Genomic DNA, 23,667 nt, shown 5'->3' with positions numbered 1-23,667 from the left:
GCTTAAAGGAATAGCTCACCCAAAAATTTTTTAGTTTTTCTTATGTTGAAAACAAAAGAAGATATTTTGAAGAATTTTGAAGAACCAAACAGTTGTTGGTCCCCATGACTTTCATAGTAGGGAAAGAAATACTGTGCAAGTCAATTGGGACTATCAACTGTTTGATTACCAGCATTCTTCATAATATCTTCTCTTATGTTCAACATAAGAAAGAAACTTATACAGCTTTGGAATGACATGAGGGTGAGTAAATGATGACACATTTTCATTTTTGGGTGAACTATCCCTTTAAGATCTGGAATTTTTGTGTTTATTTCTCACCCTAAATGTAAAATCTGGACCAAAGCAAGTCCACACCATCTACACTGTGGTGATCATCATATAATACTGTACAACACGAAAGAGCCTACATTCACACCCCTTTGCTCTTTTCCCAGCACATGTTTTTTTGGGGCCCCAGATGGCCCCATAGTGTCCCATCTGTCCAAGAGCATTGCTCACACATCATGAATACAGCCGAGCACCAGGCACTCTGAACATGTGCCTGAACAGCAGCGTCAGGAGGCAATTAGGGAACAGCGGACCCTGGGGCCAATGCCCCCTCCCGAGCCAGTCTGATTGACTGGAACCTCATCTTCCTAACGGGTTGGCTCGGCGCCACTGGTCAGGAGAAACAGAGACAGGAGGGGCTGTGAAATAGACAGTCTTTTCCTGTAGTTCAACCAGAGACATAGACAGTCCAAACAACAAGTCGGCAGCAAGTCTCTGAGAAACTAGATTTGTTTATTCTTAAGAACATTTGTGGACATTCATTTCTCTGCTTGATTCAAAGGTAATCGTGAAAACATCTAGGATACATTACAAACATAGGAACCACATTCATATTCTTGGACAAAAATAACATCACACACTCATATTAATTACCCATGATTGTCATATTGCTGTCTAACTTTGGCTTTTCAATTTTTCAAACTGTGCAAGTCATCTAAATGTCATAGATTCAGTTTGTAAACTAATGTTTGGCCCAAAGGACCCCAGAACTGTGGAAGCAACATTAAACAAAAAACAACTGACTTGTACAGTTTAATCAACTGTATATATTCATAACATCTACAAACTCGTCATCCATGACACCCTTAAACGGCTAAAACATTATTAGTAAGCATAGTTTGTTCAAATGAATAATATAATCATCCTGAAAATTTTATACCTTTCCTGACAGGTGTCAATATCTAGCTGTCCAGAACTTTATTAGTCAAACACAACTACACATGATTTATTGCTACAAAAACTCTGGCAACATGAACTGAGTGAGTTTCCTTTCGAAAATAAGCAGCGAATCCCACTTGCGTGTTTGTGGGACATGACATTGGTCCTTTGAAGCCAGGTCTCTTTTGAACATTAATTATTCATAAAATGACACTTAAAGCACAGTGATGGTGTTTTATCTAAAAAAAAATAAATAAAAAATAAAACTTCTGATTTTGATTGGTGTCTTAAAGTGACAGTCTCTGGCAGTCTTTCCCTCTAAAAAAGCTGAAACAAAAAGATTGGACTTGCATCAACTGGCCCAAACAAAGAGGGAGTCACGATGGGGTGATGGCAGATAGTTTCCACTTCTGCTCTTCTGCACGTACAGGAGACTGGTCTGCCAATAAGCATTTGTCTCCAATGAACACCGAGGCGTAGAAACTTCTCCCCCAAAACCAATAATTTCTGTCCCTTGTCTTTGCCTTTGTGATCAAAAGGAGGGGTTTTGATGAAATCAGCTGCCTGTGTAATAGGTCCTTACTAACCACTGACCATATTTATCTTCTGTTTCAACCCAAAACATCTGGACCAGTCCTTCATGAGGAAGTGTGAATTTGCAGACAGAGGTCATGTGATGCAAAACACGCCCTCATATTCACATTTCAGTAACTCTGGTTTTAGAATCCACTCCAAAACCAATTAAACCTGTTAGGACAGTGAAAGACATAAAACACGCCAATGTGTGCCTTACAAATACATATATGGAACATGCTAAACATTTTTTTCTTCATCCAGACTCAGCGGTTGTTATATACAGTTGCAAAAAAATAAATAAATGGCACACAACTCATTTAGCGCCTACATTTTGCTGCCCCAAGGTTTTTTGACCTGGAGAAGAGACAAGAAACATGGTTCTTGAGTAGCCTTCAGTACCAATTAGTAACCAAGAAATATGAAGGCCCACAGTCAAAGAGGTCTTAACACATGGGTTGCCAGGTTTTGTCCATGGACTGGATGTGCTCCTTAGCTTTCATCCTCAGAGCGGCAATGCTTGAACTACGCTGATCTACATCCTCCAGAGGGTATTTGTCAGTGAAGGGAGGAGGGCATTGGTATGGAGGTGGCGCCATGGGCTGCATGCTTTGGGCCATGGTTTGGGATGGACTGAGGAAACCGTGACTGCCATAGCCCGCTTGCAGTCCTTGTGTAGGGCCCATGAACCCTGGGATGCTGTGCACTGGAGTGGCACTAGATAGAGGGGAGGGCAGCCAAGGGTCAAGGGGCAGCGTGTTGTTCATGGGCCCCACGGAGGGGTGCATTGGCGGCCGGTTGAAGGAGAGCATGGGGGAGTCATGGAGCTTCATAGTGCTGGCATCTATTTTCTCCTGTCGCCTCCATTTGGCTCTGCGATTCTGGAACCAAACCTGGGCAAACACATAGACCTCAAATAATCAGTCTCTTATGTCAACCCTATGCTTGTAAGACGGTGTTTCATAAAAAGCAATAACACTATTTGTTTGCCGAACTTACTGGGAAACGACCAAAGTTGGATTTGTCATGGATCATGTTTAGAAACCCTACTGAAAAGACCAGATTAGTGCTACTTGGTCTTTTTGCTGAAGCTGCTTGAACAAGGTAGTCTTGCAAAATAAGGTGGTTCTTTTTTAAAGTGGTCAACTAATGTGGACTTGCTGGTTAAAAAGTTTAAGCAAGCTGGTTTCAGCAAGTCTGTGGTTGAGCAACCAGATGAGGAGAAACCAGCATACCAGATCCAAAGCACAACGTACACTGGAGACTGGTTTTATCAACACGGTATGATCTCCTCTGAAACTGATACTTTTAATTTCATAAAGAGATTTAAACACACCTGCACTCGAACTTCAGGGAGGTTGACTTTCATGGCCAGCTCCTCTCGGCTGTAAACGTCAGGGTAGTGGGACTTCTCGAAGGCTCGCTCAAGCTCATGGAGCTGGTAAGTAGTGAAGGTGGTGCGGTTGCGGCGGTGCTTTTTCTTGGGCTGCTCCCCATCAGCCGAGTCCGGAGACTTGCTGTCACTCTCGATGGACTTCCGCAGATCGCCCAAGTCCTCGTCACACTTGTTGGAGAATATGTCAGCGTCTAAAGCCACAGGTGACAAAAGAACAAAATACATGATTTGAGAGTCCACTTTAGACGGACTTTTACATGATGATTCAACAGAATTGCATTATGAATATATTGTAAGATTGCAATCCCACTGGAATAACTTGGGATTAAGAGCCATATCCAAGGGCACAAAATTCTTTTGGGACTGAACAAGCAACATTGCTATTACCAGTCCTGATTCTTGACCACTAACACCACACAACACAGTAAAATTAAGCAGCGACAAGATGACTAGTACGATCTCTGTTATTTACAGATGGTGACTACATGTAAATTCATTATCGATATGGTATTTCCAAATGCCATTCTAATCCCATAATGCTCCTGGCCAAAAGCTCTTGTAATACACAGGCTTGGACTAGAGCACTTTTATTGTCACTGATGGTAGGCATGGCTTTCACTGAGTGTTTCCCATCCTGTAATCCAAGCAGAAACAGATGTAGCCTGTTAATTCCCCTGATGGTTTCCCTGTAGACCAGATCATAATCTACCTAAGGGCTTCATTTGATTCTACCCCATGTCCTCAACATAAGGTTATGTTTCTAGGTAAAGCTTTACCTTGATGAACTGGAGAGAACCACTGGCAGTTGGCAAACTAATTCAGTTAATTCCAGTAAAATACTGGTCATCAGGGCAAGTGGATTTGTGTACTGCACTCATAAGATGTAGCTGACTCTTCAAGTTGGTGCTGTCCAACTGTAAACGAGCTCAGAACACATGCTGACTAAACAAGTGAACATCAACAACAATAGCTGCAAAGTTGTTATGTACATGCAAGCCAAATGGCTGTTAACATTAAATTGGTGTTAGTATCATGAAGCTAGCAAGTCATGGATACGATGACTTGTAAAAAAAAAAAAGTAAAATGTGTTACACATTGATAATACTACACTTTTATCTGTTAGCTTTTTTCATTAGTTATAAAATGCTGCAGGTTCTGTTAGTAATTCAGATGCTGCAGGTTCAATCCCAGATAAGATCAACCAATGACCTGGACTTGAAGTGAACCCTTATCATTACTGTGTCCTTGAGGACACTTAACTGTAGATTTAAGCTTCCTGGGGTGACTGTCCTTGCAATCAGCACATGGTAAGTTCACGCTTTGGGAAAAGTGTATGCTAATGAACACAGACTTTCTGACTACCTGAATACACTTATCTGTAGTGGAAATAAAATGCATAATCTCAATGTAGGTTATCTAGAATGGATAACACTCCTTAAAACAGCAATTGCATGAAAACAAAGTATGAAAACAACTCAGAAGTACAAGGTTTAATTATCAGGCAGGAACAAGCGTTCTGGGTTAGCGGAGCTAGCATCATTAACAGGCAATAGACTGAACTCACACAATGGTAGGGGGTCAATCCTGGTTCAAGGATCAGCACACCGCCTGTCAGATGCAAGACAGCCCAATAAAAACGTTCAGACTTGTTGGCAACTCGCGTCAAAAGAGGACAATCGATCTCAAAGGCTCAAACCGTTCAAAAGGATCTTGTCCCTTTTGAGTCACGATAACAGACAAGTCAACTCTGGGTCATGCAAGAGATTCTCTCATCACAGGACTAAGAAGCATGATGGATTATGAGCAGAATAGAAAAAAAAAATTGGCGCAGAATGCAAAAATGATTATGTCGGCATGCACAGTTGTGCAATCTTGTTTAAGATAGGAGAAGATTATAGGAATTCCACAAGGGGATGAGAACCAGGGATGAGCCCCATTGCCAAATTATTTTCAGGTTTGAAAGGGCCTTGTAAAGACTTGAAAATATGATCGCTCTGTCATATTTAGACTCGACTGAGCCTGGAATATTACCACTGCCAAAAAACACACCATAAAAACAAGATCTCTTCATAATTCAAGTTTGAATGCTTGACAAATGGATGTCCCAGTTCTCGTCAACCAAAGTTTGAGGTGTCAACTATTTCTCAAGATTCTTCCAAGACCAAATTATCTTCGCTATTATCTTAATGCATGTCAAACAATATTCTAATTAGGAATTTTAGATGAAACATCTGAGGCAACTTTGAAGTGTACAACACTATGAAAGAACAAGCAAGCAAAACAATCATCCTAGGAGCTTCCATCTTTCTACAATCCATAGAGTTAATAGAAACTATGGATGACGTAGAAACAGAATGCATCTAGGTAACTGTGCCGTTGGTTTTGCAAGTTACGTAAAAGAAGCGTCAGACTTTCGTTTAGGTCTCTTAAGGTGACGCTTGATGCTAATGCCCTGGCGAGCTGCCACTGTCACCTTAAAATCAACAGGAGGGCTCAGCATAAGAACTCTGTCTGTGTCAGTCTCTGGGTTTTGGTTTTTAACAGTGTCTCTCAATGTACTAACCTTCACAGGAGGCTAGTTAGGGAGTAATTGCAAGAAACACTTGATATTTGACCTATGAAGAACTCACCGTGAAATGCAGGTTGCTCAGAGCCGTCCCTGAGGGGTGGCAGTTGCCCGTAGGGTTGTACCCGCTGGTCCTGCTTCCCTGGATCTCCAAGACTTTCACCTCCAACTTTGTGTGATACCGCATTGCTGCAAGGGTTGAGCAAAGGATCCTGGTCCTTGTTGAAGCCCAGGATGACATCTATGCTGTGGACACGGGCGCCCACCGCCGTGCCCCCTGCTTTGACCATCTCATGGAAGTTACTGGGCGAAAGACAGCTGTCATCCAATATGTTCATGGTGTCCAGTGACAAATGCATTCGAATGCTGGGATGAGGCAGTCCAACTAATTAAACCACTTGATCTTGATCTGATGGAGGAATCCAAAACAGACCGGTTTTACCTAGTTGCAGATATCAAAAAGAGACTAAAATCAACAAGTGCACTAAGTAATGCATTAGAAGCCAATTTCTTCATTAATACTTCTTTATAAGTGGCTTAATAAGTTCTAATTTCTATAACGATTTATACAATAAATAAGCTATTCTCCAGGTATTAATGGTTTGGCTAAGCAAGTTCTATTTTTACAGATAATGTAAAATTGTAAAAATAACTAAATAAATAATAAAAATAAATAATAACAATAAATAAAAAGTTTATAAATGTCTATAAATATTCATAGTTTAGTAGGCTAAACAAGTTCAAATAAACTCTATTGCTCTCATTTTGTCCTACTTTAATTTTTAGAGATAATGTAAAAAAAGTTTACAGACTAATCTGTTTGTAATGATTAAATATCACACCACACAACAACACACAATATAATATCTGCATTCACAGAAAATCAGATGATCTAGGCAAATGACAAAGACATTTATATGAACATTAACATAACATTCATATTTATAATTACTGATAATCTGACAACTGCAAAATTAACATTTTTCTTCTATAAATCCAAATACATAACCAGATTCAAATAATATCTAAACCTGTGTTAATGTGTTAAATATTAAGATAAATATAAATATTTATTATCAAAACTATATATTTATGTCAATTTATATAAATGTATAATATAAATATTAAATATTATAATTATTCATTAAATGTATATATTTATTACAGCTACAAGAACAGGTATATAATAGTATATTTTAATATTATAGCAATTATATATATATTTTAATATGTAATATCTGTGTATCAGATGTCAAATAATAAAAAAAAAAAAAATTCTGTGAATGTTTTTTTGAAGAAAGTTTCCCTAGGACAGAGCGATCGCAGTATGGGACGTACCTCTGACACAAGATGCTCCGTGCGCTTTCTGTCTCCAGACTGACCCGCATCCACCTGTTTCTCCCTGCAGCGGGTCACATGCGGGTGTTGAGCAAGCCTCCGTCTGCTACTGTATGCCCCGACCGACCTCGACCGCTCTCACTTTAAACATGAAAACATACACGAATGCACAGAAGTTCTCCAGTGGATTCCGCTGGACAGAGAGCTGGTGTGTGTGTGTGTCTCTTCAGAAGGGAAATAATAGCAAGGGATTACAGGAGCTCATTAATTGGGACTCTTCCCCCTTAAGAATGATTGACAGACGGTTTCTGCTCAAGTAATTGCTTTAAATGGAGCTTGAATTCACCCCACAGGAGGAGGGCGACACTAATGAAGCCGTTTCTCCTTGCTCTTACAAAATTCAATTGTTTTAGAGACAAAAGGATGAACTGAAAGTTTTCACTGGTGCCTGTACTATTAAAACTAAAAGATCTTTCACCGGAAAGCTTTAAATTTAAATTAAATTTATGTATATTAACATGGATAAACTGATGAAACGTGGAGCTTGTGTTGGCTTGAACTGCATGCTTCACAGAAGGTATTACAGTAAATACTCAGTACTATCACCTGCGGCATAATTAGCCGAGTAATTAAAGCAAACGACATGAGCGCAGACTCGTTTAACAACTCATTGAAGAGTAAACCTAGTCAAACTCATGAGTGATCATTGCTTATTAAGAGATATGACCTCGGAACAAGATTAAATCGCTCACGTTCAAATGAATGCATGTAAACGATTTTACTGCTTCTACCAACACGACTGTATTTGCTAATTTCTTCTATATTTGTGTCAAATATAGTACAAACTGTAATTTCTATTAAACATACAAAAGAAACATTAATTCTCTGGCTTGTAGACACTTATTGTCTTGTCTTGGTATGTTGGACTCAATCACTGAGAGAAGTCTAAAACTTTGATGGGCTAATGGAGGTTGATCAGCGACACCTCCAACGAGGCTAAAGACATTGAAGATTTCCTCTGACCTCAATGAAGTCTTAAGATACTTTGAAGAAGCTCACTTACTGTATTTGTTTTGGGTTAGTGTTAGTTTACAGAAGCGAGACGAAACATGAAGAGTAAAGAAATGGTCTGAAATTTTGGTTAATGGACTGCGTTAATGGAAAGTATGTCTTCCAAAAACCTCTCAAATCTCATTTAAAATCTACAATACCTTGGCTCAGCCAAATGATACAACCAACGCAAGTGCCTAAAACCAGCCAACACGATAGACCTCCAAGAAAGTTTGACTTTAACCGTATGTTTGCATACATGTTGCCAGATTGATGTCTAAGTCTCGTGAGCCAGAGTCAATCCTCAAAGGACAAGGTTGGAGATAGAAAATACCTGGAAAGCTTGGAGTTTCATCCTACAGCTGCATCTCACGTGCATGGGATCCGTGTTAGCTCATGAGGCATTTGAGGATAATGGAAATTCCTAGAAAGGAATGGGAATCTATCCATCTATACATCCTCCAATCCTCCTACTTAGAAGCATCTGTCTTCCCATATATTTGGAGCCAATGTGTCCAATAAAACTCTAAAGCATTTAAGCGCAATTTGGTTTGATTTGGTGGAAGCTAGTCAAACATGGACATGCTGAGAACATGCCACTTGTCCAACCTTGACTAACTTCTCCAAACCCACAACAAATTGCATTAAAATACTCTAGAGTTTGATTGGGCTAATATGCAAATATGTCAGAATTCAATATTGTAGAACACAGTAAACAATTATGGTTGGGAATGTCAAATCTTGGTCCAACCAGTTGGGAACCACCGACTAGACTATTGGTCCAACCTGCTGGGAACCACCAACTTGATTAGTGGTCCAACCAGTTGCGAACCATCAAATAGACCATTGGTCCAACCCAGTGTTTCCCAACCTTTTTCCTGCAGCGGCACAGTTTTGATATGTAAAAAAATCCCACGGCACACCACTAAGCATTAAGAGGTATTCAAACTGCGTCTGCGTCTGTCTTCAAACTGCGCATCGCGGCGCTTCATTCTGAATGGAGGCGGGGTGGAGTTATGAGGTTTGACTGACAATTTGAGTATCCAATGGCGTTACGAGGTTTAGTTACAAGCTCTTTTGAATGCTTTTCATTGGATAAATATTTGTAAACCCCACAAACAGACATAGTGATGACCAATAGCACTGATTTAAAATAATAATAACAAAATATAATAGAGATATGGAAGTTTTAGATAATTTTCCATGGCACGCCCGACAATCTGTCACGGCACAGTAGTGTGCCGCGGCACAGTGGTTGGGAAACACTGGTCCAACCAGTTAGGAACCACCAACTAGACTAGTGGTCCAACCAGATGGGAACCACCAAATAGACCATTGGTCCAACCAGTTGAGAACCACTGACTCCACTATTGGTCCAACAAGTTGGTAACCAAAACTAGATTATTGGTCCAACCATTTGGGAACCAGGACTATTGGTCTTGGTCATCTTGGGAGAGAGGTCACTTCTTTTCAACAATTCGAGTTCTTGTTTTGATTTTTGATGGGATTGGATGAGAGATAGTGCAATTATTCCATCACGCTGATGTATTTCCTGAAGCTCCGCGCTTGTTTCCTCATTACACTAATTGAGTACAAATTGGCTCAGAAGGTGCAGCGCAGCTATCAAGAGGATTAGGTTTATCAGATGACAACGTAAAGCCCTCTGATCCTATTAGACGCAAAGCAGCTAACGCAGAGGAGCTGTGTCAGCTCACCGGGGGGAAGCAAGGAGAAAGACAAGAGGCAGAAAGTTGGCTATTGTACACAACGTTTTGTAAACAGAAAGCATTTTATGCGATTCAGCTTATCACCATGACAACTAGCTCCACTCTTTATATGCATGATCATGAGTAAAATGGGCTTGGTGAATCCTAAATTTCAACAAAATTAATGCCTGTTCATAGCAATGACAATAAGTCTATATCACAAACATAATCGAGTCTAGATCACAAACATAATCGTTTACAACAAAGTAATTTGAATCAGTTTCAAAATGTTTTTTTTTTTCCAGCTAATGAATGACAGCCAATCAGAGTCCATCATGCTTTAACAAGCTTAAGCATTTAAAGTGCCAGACAACATAACTGAAGCATCCAAATTCAATAAACACGGTGTTATGGTGTGGATGCTAATGTAGTTATCGTTACAGTTATCTTTATTGTTATTATTCTTCGTGTGAACGGCCTTGAGGCCCAATGAATGAGTGTAGTTGATGATTAGTAATAGCTTTTGCCTTAAATCCCAGCCATTAACATGACTTGCTACTTGCTATTGCTAACTTGTAAGATGGTACTTCCTCTAGATTTTATGCAACAAATCATGTGTGCCCAAGCTAACAAGAGAACTCTTTGAAATTTGAAATGCACTATGTACAATTTCGCTAACTTTTATGAGCACGTTAGCATATAAATACTAGCCTCAAAGCTAATGGAAATGGACTAAAATCCACCAAAATCTAATTCTGATTTAATGGGGTCCTTAAATGGTGACGTTAGAAGTCTTCACAGATATGCAAACCTGACCTGTAAACAAGATTAATTGGAACGAATGCGAATACGAATGAACAGTTAGCGATATAACATACAATGACACCTAGTGGCAGTTTTGGTTACTGATGTTTTTGCATAAATTGCAAATCTTTATATTATCAGTGATTTTTACTAGTGAGATGGAAGCTATTGAGATAAAGTGAGAAATTTCCAGCTCATGCTTGCTCCCATGCTCAACTGAAAATAAAACGGCTTTTAATGGGCTAGTTTGCTCAAAATCTAAAGCTCGTCATCATTTACTCACCCTCAAGTTTTTTCAAACCTGTATGAGTTTCTTTCTTCAAAAGAAGGTATTTTGAAGAATGTGAGTGAACAAATAGTTGTTGGTCCCTGCTTACTTTCATAGTATGAAAAAAAAAAATAATTCTATGGAAGTCAATGGGGTCCAGAAGCTGTTTGGTAACTTTGTTGAGGGTGACGATTTTATAGTAAAAAATTAGGAAAAACCTGCACCTTTAAAACATTTGTCCTCAACTGAACTTTTGCATGGCATGTCAGAACGTGGGTAGGTATCCAAAAATGGACCAATCCTGTTCAGAGTGACTTACACACATTTATCCCGCGGTGTTGTCCTCCCTGTTCTCCTGACATCTTTTAGTAATCTGTAGATTAGCACGTAAGACCCCTCTGTCGACCCAGTGAATGCCCGACTGTGTGCAGTTTACCTGTACAGCGATTAACCAAACAACCATATGGAGGCTGACATTGGAATTCAGCATCGATTCTCTCAGATTCTCACATCCAGCAAGAAATTTCATCACTTTGCTCTCGGGACAAACGTGCAGGTTGATCACAGGACCCCTGTTGGGAAGAGATTTGAAAAAGTTAGCCAGTTGAATTTAATCAAATGAAATGAACTCTTTAACCTTTTGCTAATTAAAACCAACACAATTACTAGCGGTCAACTGCAAAATGTGTAGTAAGATGCGTCACACATAAACTGCTAAACTAATCATCGTCTAGGTGGTTTTGTAATATGTGGCTCTTGATAAGTCAAGCATCACTATTACTAGTGATCTTAGTTAGAATTAGTGATCTGACCAAACACCTTACACTAAGTAGTAACCTATTGTGCTTTAGACATTAATGATTTCTCAAATTTGCACAATGTGATTGCATAGCACCCCTCTGGCAACTTTTCCATGGGTAAACATCACATGTCGTCAAAAAAAAAAAAAAATCTTTTTTTTAGTAACACACTACTGATTAATAATGTCTTTTTAACAGCTTTCAGAGGCTTCTGCTGCATCAGTGACCGTGTTATGCCCTTAATTTGTGTATTTGGCCCCGTTTGCCCCTGCAGGATCAAAAGACCGTTTACGCGCTTCACAGCCCAGAAAGAACAAGGTTAAACTTTCCTCCTTAACACTTAATCTGATACTCTTAACGTTGTTAAAGCTGATATTCCTCTGGACACGCTGACGTGCTTCGGCCTTTAATCAGCTGATTAGATGCTTCACCTGTCAGTCAAACGGTCTTCTCCACCCCTTATTCTAAAAGGTTCCGCAGGCTCCTCCCACTCTGATATAACTGAGTAAATCTTTCCATGACTGGGAGAGATAGATTAAAGCATGAGGCACGTATACCCATAAAAACAAACACTTAAAACAGACACGTACAGCTCTTTTTAATGCCACAATAGTTCAAAGTAATGACTATCAAGCATTATAAATAGCAAAAGCATAAAAGTATAACAGTAGTTCATATGGCTCACTTTATTCCAAGTCTTTTGAAGCCATATGATAGCCTTATGTGAGAAGCATTTTCAAATACATTATACACACACATAAACACATTATGTAATTCCACAGAAGACCAGTAGAGGGAGACACTGGCATAGAGTAACTGATGTTGGTTGTTTTAATAGGATTAAATTAGATCAATTAATGTTTGGTTTCTAAAAACATCCCTCTGCACTGGATGTTGTCTCACTTTTACTCTCAAAACCTCAAAAAATGAACCCATAAGTGTGAGGAACAGTAACAGTCAAGCTTGACCTATAATCAATCAGAATTTGACATCCATAAAAAAATACTAGAAATAGAAATAAAAAAGTTGAAATAGACATTTAAATTAACAAAAAAGTCAATTATGATGTAAAAATGACAAATTATGAGAGAAACAGCTATAATAATGAAATACTAAGTTGATTATGCGATAAAAAGTCACAATTATGAAAAGTTGAAATCGACAGTCAAAATTATGACAAAACCAATTATGAGATAAGAAGTCAAGATTATGAGAGCTATAATAATGAGAAGTCTAAACCGACAAAAAAAGTCATAGTTATGACACAAAAAATCATCATAAGTGAATTATAAATGAAAGAAAAATCTAAATCATGACAAAAAAGTTAATGACATAAAAAAATGCACCACTATGTGAACACTGTCATGATTTTAAAAAATATTAAGTTATTTATGAGATAAAAAGTCAAAATTATGAGTCATAAGCTTAAATTATGACAAAAAGAAATAATTACGTAAAAAGTGGAAACATGAGATAGTTATAATTATTAAATTATGAGAAGTCAATTATGAGATAGTAAACATTACGACAAGTCAAAATCGACAAAGTCATACTTAAGTAAAAAGCTGAAATTTATATAGTGTCGTAATTATGAAATACAAAGTTAATTATGAGATAAAGTGTCTAAAATTGCGACAATTTTGAGATAAAAAAAAATCTAAATAATGACAATCATGATTATAACAAGTTTAAATTATGACAAAAAAAGTCATTATGGCGACATAAATTGAAATTATGAGATTAAGTCAGTTATGGAACTCAATTATGAGATGTTGGAGTTTTGAAACATCTAAATTGATAAATCACAATTATGATAAAAACAAATAAAAGATAAAACTTCCAAACTATGAGAAGTTTAAATTATGACAAAGTCAATTATGAAGTCGAAATTATGATAAAAAAAAATGTGAATTATGAGATAAAAATCAAAATTGATGAAAAGTCAATATTATGAAATAAGTCGATTTATGTCAATAATTTCTACTTATGTCAATTTCGACTTTATCTCATTATTTTGGCAGAAATGTGCTTCCATACATAAGACATCACTGCTGGTAAGTATTTTTGGGTCAAAACTGTGATTCATGCTACATGTGATACGCTTTCTACGCGAGTAAAATCCACAGCCACAAATCTCATCATTTTCCAACATTTCCACCAAAGATCATCTATTCACCTTGAGAAACTGACTCGTATTAATTCCTACAAGAAATCACCCTTAGTTTCTCCTAGTTTGAATGGAAAGGCACCGTGCAACCAGGCAGAACATGCTAGCATCGAAACGTGACCAGAATTGAGCCGAATCTGAAATTATGAGCACAGATTTGAGATTTCCACACATAAGTGCAGGTCAGAGACCTTTAAAATCATCTCGAGGAATTACACATCATCCTATTCGAGGATTTATAAAACAGAATAAAGACGGGAAATTCAATCTGCTGTGGTCTCATGGGTAACGGATAAACACAACAGACGAAAAAAAGCCATAATCTGGATTGAGCAAATCAACGCAATGAAAAAAAAAAAAAAAATCCCATAAACCTTTGGGAAATTATTTTTTTAGCATCTTGCCAAGGTGTTTTGGGTGGTTGCTAGGTGGTTTCTTCCTGTCTGTCAGGAAGTTACAAGTGTGTCACTAGTCTTTGTGATACTGTGGTCTCTATTTATAGTCGCTGGACATATTGCTGCACAATTACAGCATAAAATGAGCAGATACGGGTGATCCAAGAGCTAATCCTGGATAAACGTGATGATTCATCAGTGTAACACTCTTTTATCCTTCTCTTTCTTAAGAATGAGTGATTAGAAAACTTCCAGTAGAAAACACATTTTCTGATAGGTTTATTACTGTTGTTACAATAAATACATTTTTGAATTGCATATACAACGCAAGCAGAAAGTATCTTTTTTACAGAACCTCATTGAGGACTGAAGCAGATAATAATAAAGCACGTGCAATAATGAATTTCATCATTTGGGAAAAACCTGTCAGGAATATGGGTCATATTTCACCCAAAAATCAAAGAAAAGGGAGGGGAAAAAGAAACTAAAGCCCAATTATTATTTTTTTAAACATAATAATAACATTTTTCTTGTTTTGATTTTTTTTTTCTTGTTTTAAATTCCAAATACCGTTCTATTATATAATATTTGCATTTCAGTAATGAGAATTAAGGAGAGAGAAAAAAAGTCTAATTTTGATTTTCTTTATGCAAATTGTAATTGAAGTCAATGTTATGACATTATAGCACAAAAAAACATATGTATTAAATATACTAAGTAATAGGTATTTGATCATGTTCAATATGTTATATTGTTTTAATTTGTACTGATTAAAATAATTTTTGTATTATTATTATTATTATTATAACCAACAATAAAATAAGAAATGTTTTATTTCTTTAAAAATTAAACATATCTGAGAAAGAAAAAAAAAAAGATTTTTGAGACCAACATGGCATTATTTTCATGACAATTAAGCACATTTTCTACCAAATTCACATTATTAATACAAAAAATAAATAAAATAAAGTTTTAATAACATTTTTTAAAGGTATTTCATCATGTTATTATATGCTGTACTGTTTATACTGATTAAAACATCATTTGTATTATAATATTTTAATAAAAAATAAAAGAAAGAAAAAGCGAGGGGTAAAATTTTCTTAATTGCATGAAAACAATGCAAAAAAATAAAAATAAATTGACTTTCCACCTTGAGACGAAACACCTCGGCATGTTTTCAAGATTCACCCAAAAACCAAACCAAAACAAACACACATAAATATACAGTGCGATGAATAATAAATTAAATCTACATTATACACATGTGGTGGACCCCTGCAGAGATCAGTGCTTGCCGAGCTCTTTCTCCAGTCGCTCTCGGAGTTTGTGGAAGGACGGTCTCCTCTTGGGGTCCGTCTCCCAGCAGGACGTCATGATGCTGTAGACGTCAGGAGGACATTCGTCTGGCGGCTCCATGCGGTGACCCTGATCCACACGCTCCCTCACCTCGCTCACCGACTGCAACAAACACCAGCAGAGAACATCAAACCCGCTGAAGATGACAGCAAACCAGATGTTTACAGTGAGAAACGCACCATTTTGGGATACGGCTGTCTTCCATATGAGAAGATCTCCCAGAGAAGGACTCCGTAACTCCATATGTCTGACTGAGTGGAGAATTTCTACAGGGATAGACACATCAGGTTGAGTTTGAACTAATTCAGGTGATGATCCTAAATCATCTCATGATGTTTCTCTCACCTTGTTCTTCAAGGCTTCGGGCGCCGTCCACTTGATGGGTAACTTTGAGTTGTCGGTTGCTGTAGAACTGACCTTGGCCAGACCGAAATCGCTGATTTTGGCGACGGTGTCTTCAGACACGAGGATGTTGCGTCCGGCGAGATCTCGGTGCAGGAGTTTCTTTGACTCCAGGTGCTCCATACCTTCACAAACATCTCTGAGGACAACGCAGAAATTAAACCTCCATGACTGATGCACGTGGATAAACATTTCAAGGTCATTTCTTCTTCTTTTTTTTTAATGATTTTAAATGTTCTAAAAATCTTCTTGACAAGCCCATGAGACACTACAAAATATACTAATAAATAGACAAATAAAAAAAGGCATTACCATAATACAAAATAACTTTGAATGAAATGAAGCCTATTTTTTAAGAAATGAAATAAAATAGTTCTTACTGATAACACCAAAAAATAGCTAAAATAAAAAGCCTATTTAAAAAAAAAAAACTAAAAAAAACAAATTATCATTATGTAACACATAAATGAATCAATAAAATAAACTTGTTTTAAATAAATAAAAATAGAATAATTATCATTACCATAATACCAAAAATGTACTTTAATACAAAATCTTTATAAATTAATATATTTTTAAACGTCTGTTTTTTTTTTTTTATTAAATAAAATCCTTACTACTATAATACCAAAAACATCACAAAATATAAGCCAATTTTTTAAATAAATAACAAGAAATGAGTGCAAGTCAAAGTAATAAATAAACAAACAAACAAATAAATAAATAGAAATAAATAATCATTTTTAAAATAAAATCATTCTAACTATAATACAAAATAACCATGTGTCTGGGCATTTTTCTAATTATTATTATCAATGATTCTTATTAAATAAATAATATTATTTGCATTTTGGTCAGGAGAATTGAGGAGAAAATGGGTTTAATTAGTATTGCAAAAAAATGTAATCTTAATTTTATTTATGCAAAAGTAATTTTCTCATTTCTTTCTTTTGATTTTTGGAGTGAATATTGACATGGACATTTTCTTTTTTCAATTTTCACCTGTATATTTAAATTGACGTTGCAGTGATTTACAGTATTAAAAAGAAAGGCTTTAAAACCTAAAATAAATATCAGTTTGTGTATTTTTGTGAGCTCTTACAGTGAAAAGCGCAGCAGCTGCGTCACACTGACAGCAAAACGTCCTCGTGTGCGGAGAAAATTCACCAGATTCCCCTGCGATGACACACAATTTAGTCTATGAATAAACGTTATTAAATTCAGCGTGTTTGACAAATATTCCTCTGAAAGCTGCACCTTCGTCATGAGCTCTGTGACGATGTGAAGCCCATTGTGAAGAATCACTCCTAATAACCGCACCAGATTCTTATGATGGAGATTTCTGGAAAAGAGGATATTATGAATATGTAATAAAGAGACAGAGCAGGTAACGGAGGTGGAAATGCTCTTACGTCATGACAGACGTCTCTTCGAGGAAGGCCTGAGCGGTTACGTCACATTTGATGTTCTTAACCGCGACCCGCTGGCCTGCGTATTCACCCTCGAACACAGCTGAAATATTAACAAAACCGTCAGATTCACACACAAGAACATCTTACATTAATGCAATTTTAACCATCAAGTGTATATGATTTATATGCATCATATAATTGTGGCGTTTTGGGTTCTGATTTGTGTGTGTTTCTTTTGTCTGTTTGCAGGGTGGAAACGAGTGGCAGGTGCAGTGGATTTCAGATGATGAGTGGACTGATATAAGGATCTCTGTCCTACAGTGTGAAGCTTCTCTCCAGCACCAGACCTTGAGCCTTCTTTAATTGTTTTCTTTTCTCTTCCCCTTTTGGGGTTTATTTTTAGTTTAATTTACTTTAATAAATGTTTATTTTGAGTTAACTGGTTTTGTGCGTGGCCTCCCCATTATTGTTACGCTGCCCTGAGCCTGGTAGTTTGTAACAAATATATATATATATATATATATATATATATATATATATATATATATATATATATATATATATATATATATATATATATATATATATATATATATATATATATATATATATATATATAATCAAAATAAATGTAGAACAGTTTTTTTTTTTTTTGCTCTAAAGCACTAAGTTCAGAAGATATGGCAAATTAGATTTTTTATTTATTTATTTTGCGGGCAGCTAGAACAAAAGGGAAGCCTGTAAGAAATAGTGATTTTTTTTTCTTATATATTTTGTATTTGTATTATAGTTTTTTTTTTTCGTATATATTTCGTATATTTCTTATTTTTGATATATATATAAAAATATTATTATAATTTTTTTTTTTTGAGAATTAAAGTTTTATAGAGTGTATTTTAGATTTTTCCAGAGTACCATAAGTAATATCATCCTCAATTTTTTACTTTTTTCCCCACTAGATTAAAAAGAATCACTGGCTTGCCAAAATTTTTCACAAAATTGACTTCAGTAAAATAATCATGTTTTATTTCCCACTCACTAAATTAAACAACAACGTTGCATAGTGTATTTTTGACATATTATTCATTAAAAATGACAGTACACAGTGTGCAATTACTGCTCTCTTCCCAATAAAAGCTGATGTCTCATTCAAATTCTGCTCTCTAGTGGTTATTTGAGAGAACTACAGTAACACAGTCCACATATATATTTAGAAGGAGAGCATACCACCGAACTCTCCCTCTCCGATGGTCTCTCCTAACGTCAGCTTGGACAGATCCAAAAGCCAGCCGGCTGTAACATAGAGCCAGGTTTACAGTGTTAAACTACTAGAAATCAATCCTCACCTATTTCTGGAGCTCTTTCGAGTCACACTTACATTTCAACAGCTTTGTCTCGGCAGATTTCATTCCTTCCTTCTTCTTGGGCTTCAGCAGAAGTGTAGCGAGAGCGCCTTGATTTCTGCTGTAAAACTGTCAAACACAAACAGAGTTTGCAAAACCAGCCTTGACTACAAACCGCAGCAGAAGTTCCCCTTTAATTCCCAATAAAGTCAAAACATCAGCAGCAGTTAGAAAGTGTGATGCAACGTCTGTAGGAGGGAGTTGAGGACAAAGATTAGCCTAAACAACAACACCACCAACAACAATAATTTGTCACACCACAAAGAATGATTAAAAAATAATGAAATGTGAAAAAATAATCTAATAAAAATAAAATCATATTTAAAACAAAAATCACACCACCCACAGCCACTTCAAAAAGCTCAAATGTGATCAAGTAAATAAATAAAATAATAATTACTAACGCTGCATGACTAAAATATGAATGTGAATGTGAATGAAATGTGAAAACCGTTTAAATGTGAATGTTTTTAAATGCACCTATTTATTTATATTTTAAATAAAATCAATGTTTAATTAATATATATATATATAAGTATAATATATATGGTATATTAATTTAAACATTTGGTGTTGTATTACACGCTTATATATTACATTTATTTAATTATACTTTTATATTTTTGTATTATGTTCATATCTTGAATTAAATTTTTTACATTTAACTTTTATATATATGGCTTGAACTGTAAAATATAAAAATAAAAACAAATGGTGAAAACTGCCAATAAATAAATAAATGCCTAAAAATAATAATAAACAAAAAATTATAAATAATCGACACGTAGGCAGCATGCTGACACACTGTTGCGCCGAGTTCAAATCCCGGCTTACAGACTTTTCCCAATCTCTCTCTCTCCAACTTTCCTGTCTACACACTATCCTAGCGCAATTAAGACAATAAAACACCAAACATAAACTCTTTACAATAATAGCCTAATAATAAATACATATGTAGCCTACTAATAATAGTCGCCGCACAGTCACTTTAAAAACAGTTAAGATGTCATCAACATTGCCTCAATATAAATTAAAACAAAACCTCAATATATTAAATAAAGTTATCACACTGCATGACCTCTTTCCTGCAAAAAAAAAAAAGAAAGAAAGAAAAGCTAAAAGCTGAAAAAAAACAAATTGTGAAAAGGTCCAAAACCACACCACACAACCACTTTTAACTTGATTTTCCCTTCAGAATCCCCCAAAACTTGTCAAAAGCATCTGACGCTCGCCACAAACAAGTGGCCCAGTTCTCATTTCCCCTCAAAAACCACAGGACGCGAGCAGCGCGGATGTGTCACTGGAAAAACGAGATAAATGAAGAAACATGCAAGCTAAAATTAGCTGCCGGACGCACCTCGATCATGTCGATGAGGTTGTAGAAGAACTGCTTGCTGTCGATGCTCAGTTTGTTGTCTTTGAAGATGACTCTGTAGTGGAAGACCTTCTGACTGAAGCAGAGGCACAGCACGAAGTCGCCGGGATGCCGAACTGACTCCCGCACCAAGAAAAGCCCGTCCTCCGCAGGCTTGAGTTTGCCGACGGCTTGCGCTCCGGATATTTTGCCGTGAAACCATCTGAGAAGATTGTAGACAACATCACAGGTCTTAAACCACAAAACCAGTCTTAAGTCGCTGGGGTATATTTGTAGCAATAGCCAACAATACACTGTATGGGTCAAAATGATCGATTTTTCTTTTATGCCAAAAATCATTAGGATATTAAGTAAAGATCATGTTCCACAAAGATATTTTGTAAACTTTCTACTGTATATATATATATATATATATATATATATATCAAAACTTAATTTTTGATTAGTAATATGCATTGCTAAGAACTTCATTTGGACAACATGCATCCAAAAACATGCAAAAATAAAAATAAAAATGCTGCAGGGCTGCGAAATCCATGAATCGGTGCTCTTTGGATGCAAAATTCAGATTGAACCACTGATGGCAGATGGACTATTCTGACGATGTTTTTTTTATAGTTTTCTGTGCCTTGACAGTGTAATTTACTTGGCAGTCAATGGGACAGTCACAAGCCTCCCGGTTTTCATCCAAAATATCTTAAATTGTGTTCAAAAGACGAACAAAGCTTTTATGGGTTTGGAACAACATGGGGGTAAGTGATTAATGACAAAATTTTCCCTTTAAGTCATCAAAAAACTCATCAGTCCAAGGCACTCGAAAATATTGTAAAGTAGTAATTAGTGCTGTCAAACGATTAATCGCGATTAATCTCATCCCAAATAAAAGGTTTTGTTTACATAATATATGTGTGTGTGTACTGTGTATATTATATTATATATATATATATATATATATATATATATATATATATATATATATATATATATATATATATATATATATATATATATATATATATATATACACACACACATACAGTATATATTTTGCATGTATATATTTATATAAATATTTAATATACAAATAAAATTTTTCTTAAATATACACATGCATGTGTGCATTTATATATACATAAAAGTATTTTACATAAAATGTGTATATTTATTATTTTGGATGAGATTAATCGCGATTAATCGTTTGACAGCACTAGTAAAAAGCCTTCATTCACATGACTTTAACTTTAAAAACAACACAAGTTGCGGCTAACTCGCCTTCATCAGTCAATTTACAAACACACTCAAAGTGTCCATTTAAACAATTAATTCAACAGCCACCTGGGGCCTGTTCCATAAAACAAATTTACCAAATAAGCCAGGTATATTTCAGTTAGTCTGACTTATTGTCAGTTGATTTGGTTCAAAATAAGTCAGACTAACTTAAATAAGCCTGGTTTATTTGGTAAATTTGTTTTATGGAACAGGCCCAAGAGTTTCTCAGTACTTTGATTTGTTTGCACCCTCAGATTCCAGATTTTCAAATAGTTGTATCTCGGCCAAATATCGTCCTATTCTAACAAACCATACATCAACGGAAAAATTATTTATTCAGCTTTTAGATTATATATAAATTATATATAAAACCATCCAAAATAACCTCTAATGACAAACTAACCACATCCTGTCCTTCTGTGGAGAAACTACTACAACATTACGAGCTTGTTCCTCATCGCTGTTCTTCAGAATTCAGATTCATGCTCACTTACGGCATCAGGCTTAATTTGGGGTCGATACGGAGGGCTTCCCTTTCTCGGAGTTTCGAACCTGAGACCAATCCTTCCTCTCCCGTTGTGTTATGTCGGGCTCTATACTCTCCTTTCCTCTGAAAAAAACAAACAAAAAAAAAAAAAAAAAAACTTTAGTCAGCCTCTGGTGGCTTTATATGGGAGAATGTGTTTAGGAAAGGTGCTTATTTTACCGTTCCAGGTCCGACGACTGTCAGGATGTCGCCTTTGTGATAAGCTATTTCACCGGCTTTAGGCTTGCAGTGCTGCTTTTTGGCGACGCACTGCGTACCTGCTGTCCAGCTCTTCTGAGTAACAGCAGTCAATAAAGTAATAATAATAGTTAGTGAGGTGTGAAAAGTGAGGTGTGAAAAGAGGTGTTGGCTAATATTTAGCAGGATGTCTTCTCTTACCATCGCCATGTGTTTATTGAGCACCGAACATCTGAAGATCTTCAGATCTTCAATCTGGTGGAGAAACCGCAGGGGGGAAAAAAGCGCATAAAAAAAAAGATGGACGTGATGTTTAGCATGTTATAGCCATGCAAAAGTTTATACTTCATCTAAATTAGTCCATGTTTCTAGGAAAATGTTTAAAAAGAAATGCGAATAAGGTAAAAAATGGCCCATAATTCATTCCAAAAACTCAAAACACATGAATTAAATATCAATTTTCCACATTTGTCAATGCAGAAAGTGATTAGAGAAGTGATAAATGGAGAAAAATTACACTTATATTAATCGATATATTAGTAATATCAAGCCACACAGCCACTTTAAAAGAAAAACAAATGCTAAAACAATAAAAAAAAATGTTAATTTTTTTTTTTTAAAAAGCCCAAAAATTCATTAAAAACTCATTCGAAATTCATTAAAATAGTGAAAAATGTTGAATGGTGGAGAAAAAAAAACTATATGAAATAAAAATTAATTAAAAAAAAGTCCCCAAAAACCTCAATGCACATGAATTGAAAAATTAACATTACATCAAATTGGCACTTCAAAAAAGTTTAAAAAAACAATATATATAAATCTTCAATACACATGCTAAATAATAGTCACACTGCATGACAACCTTGAATGAAAAAAAAGTACAGTGTGATTAAACACAACAATAAATAAATAAATATTAATGAATGAATGAATGAATGAATGAATAAATTAATTAAAACCCACATTCAAAACTTAACGTTAACCATTTTGCATTAACCCTTGACTGGAAAAAAAAAGCTAAAATGTAATTTTAAAAAAATGTATAAATAAATTTTAAAAAAAATTTAAAAAGGCAATTTAACAAGAAAATCAATAAACAAAAAAAACCTTAAATACACATATGAATATTCAAAAAATGCTTCATGTGCACAAACGTTTAGTACAGATTAAGATGATAAAATCAATAAAAAGATAGTTAAACATTAAACTAGTAGCTTTTTAAGCCCAGTGCTGTATAAAATGAAAACAAACTAAAGCTATATTCTTGATATATTTAAGATTCTTCTCACTCACCAGTACGAGTTTGTTTGTGAATGTTGCGGGTGTCACTCCATGTGAGAGGTTAGACACTCATCAGGGGTTTATTACACACACACTCACTTCCTCCTGATATTCAGGCTGTGTGCCTCTGACGTGTTTTCCACCCCTATTTATGACCATATAAGATGTCA

General features: G+C 35.8%; 2 protein-coding genes across 6 annotated transcripts; both read right to left on the bottom strand.

Annotated features, from left to right (window-relative positions):
• Nucleotides 1-773: 773 nt before the first annotated feature.
• Nucleotides 774-8,489, bottom strand: rx1 (retinal homeobox gene 1). 4 transcript variants are annotated; one of them, XM_058760882.1, is made up of 5 exons: nt 8,467-8,489; nt 7,083-7,304; nt 5,809-6,186; nt 3,119-3,369; nt 774-2,675 (listed from the first exon to the last, which is right to left on the bottom strand). In XM_058760882.1, exons 3-5 carry the CDS (start codon nt 6,101-6,103, stop codon nt 2,229-2,231), a joined length of 993 nt encoding a protein of 330 aa, XP_058616865.1. In that variant the 5' UTR covers nt 6,104-6,186; nt 7,083-7,304; nt 8,467-8,489; the 3' UTR covers nt 774-2,228. The 4 variants fall into 4 exon arrangements, with proteins under 4 accessions (XP_058616865.1, XP_058616864.1, XP_058616866.1 ...); XM_058760881.1 differs by lacking the exon at nt 8,467-8,489 and having other exon boundaries at nt 7,083-7,557; XM_058760883.1 differs by lacking the exon at nt 8,467-8,489 and having other exon boundaries at nt 5,809-6,153; nt 7,083-7,557.
• Nucleotides 8,490-14,536: 6,047 nt separating this feature from the next.
• On the bottom strand, nt 14,537-23,648 carry matk (megakaryocyte-associated tyrosine kinase). 2 transcript variants are annotated; one of them, XM_058759734.1, is made up of 13 exons: nt 23,510-23,648; nt 22,418-22,471; nt 22,199-22,312; nt 21,987-22,102; nt 20,206-20,425; nt 18,824-18,917; nt 18,673-18,738; nt 17,446-17,545; nt 17,291-17,375; nt 17,136-17,209; nt 15,977-16,172; nt 15,811-15,897; nt 14,537-15,733 (listed from the first exon to the last, which is right to left on the bottom strand). In XM_058759734.1, exons 2-13 carry the CDS (start codon nt 22,424-22,426, stop codon nt 15,560-15,562), a joined length of 1,335 nt encoding a protein of 444 aa, XP_058615717.1. In that variant the 5' UTR covers nt 22,427-22,471; nt 23,510-23,648; the 3' UTR covers nt 14,537-15,559. The 2 variants fall into 2 exon arrangements, with proteins under 2 accessions (XP_058615717.1, XP_058615718.1); XM_058759735.1 differs by having other exon boundaries at nt 22,199-22,309.
• Nucleotides 23,649-23,667: the final 19 nt, after the last annotated feature.

This window comes from Onychostoma macrolepis, chromosome 22 (genome assembly GCF_012432095.1).
Source record: "Onychostoma macrolepis isolate SWU-2019 chromosome 22, ASM1243209v1, whole genome shotgun sequence".
NCBI lineage: Eukaryota > Metazoa > Chordata > Actinopteri > Cypriniformes > Cyprinidae > Onychostoma > Onychostoma macrolepis.
This window is presented reverse-complemented; position numbering and strand designations above follow the sequence as displayed.

Bases quoted from the DNA above. Each gene is read 5' to 3' on its own strand.
- rx1 (XM_058760882.1), bottom strand. From the start codon at position 6,103: ATGCATTTGTCACTGGACACCATGAACATATTGGATGACAGCTGTCTT. The intron at 3,370-5,808 runs GTGAGTTCTTCA...CTGTGGCTTTAG, and splicing joins TGAGCAACCTGCATTTCACG to ACGCTGACATATTCTCCAAC. The intron at 2,676-3,118 runs GTGTGTTTAAAT...GTGTTTGCCCAG, and splicing joins TCCCTGAAGTTCGAGTGCAG to GTTTGGTTCCAGAATCGCAG.
- matk (XM_058759734.1), bottom strand. The intron at 22,103-22,198 runs GTAAAATAAGCA...TGTTTTTTTCAG, and splicing joins CAGTCGTCGGACCTGGAACG to AGGAAAGGAGAGTATAGAGC. The intron at 16,173-17,135 runs GTAAGAGCTCAC...CGTTGTCCTCAG, and splicing joins CAGCTGCTGCGCTTTTCACT to AGATGTTTGTGAAGGTATGG.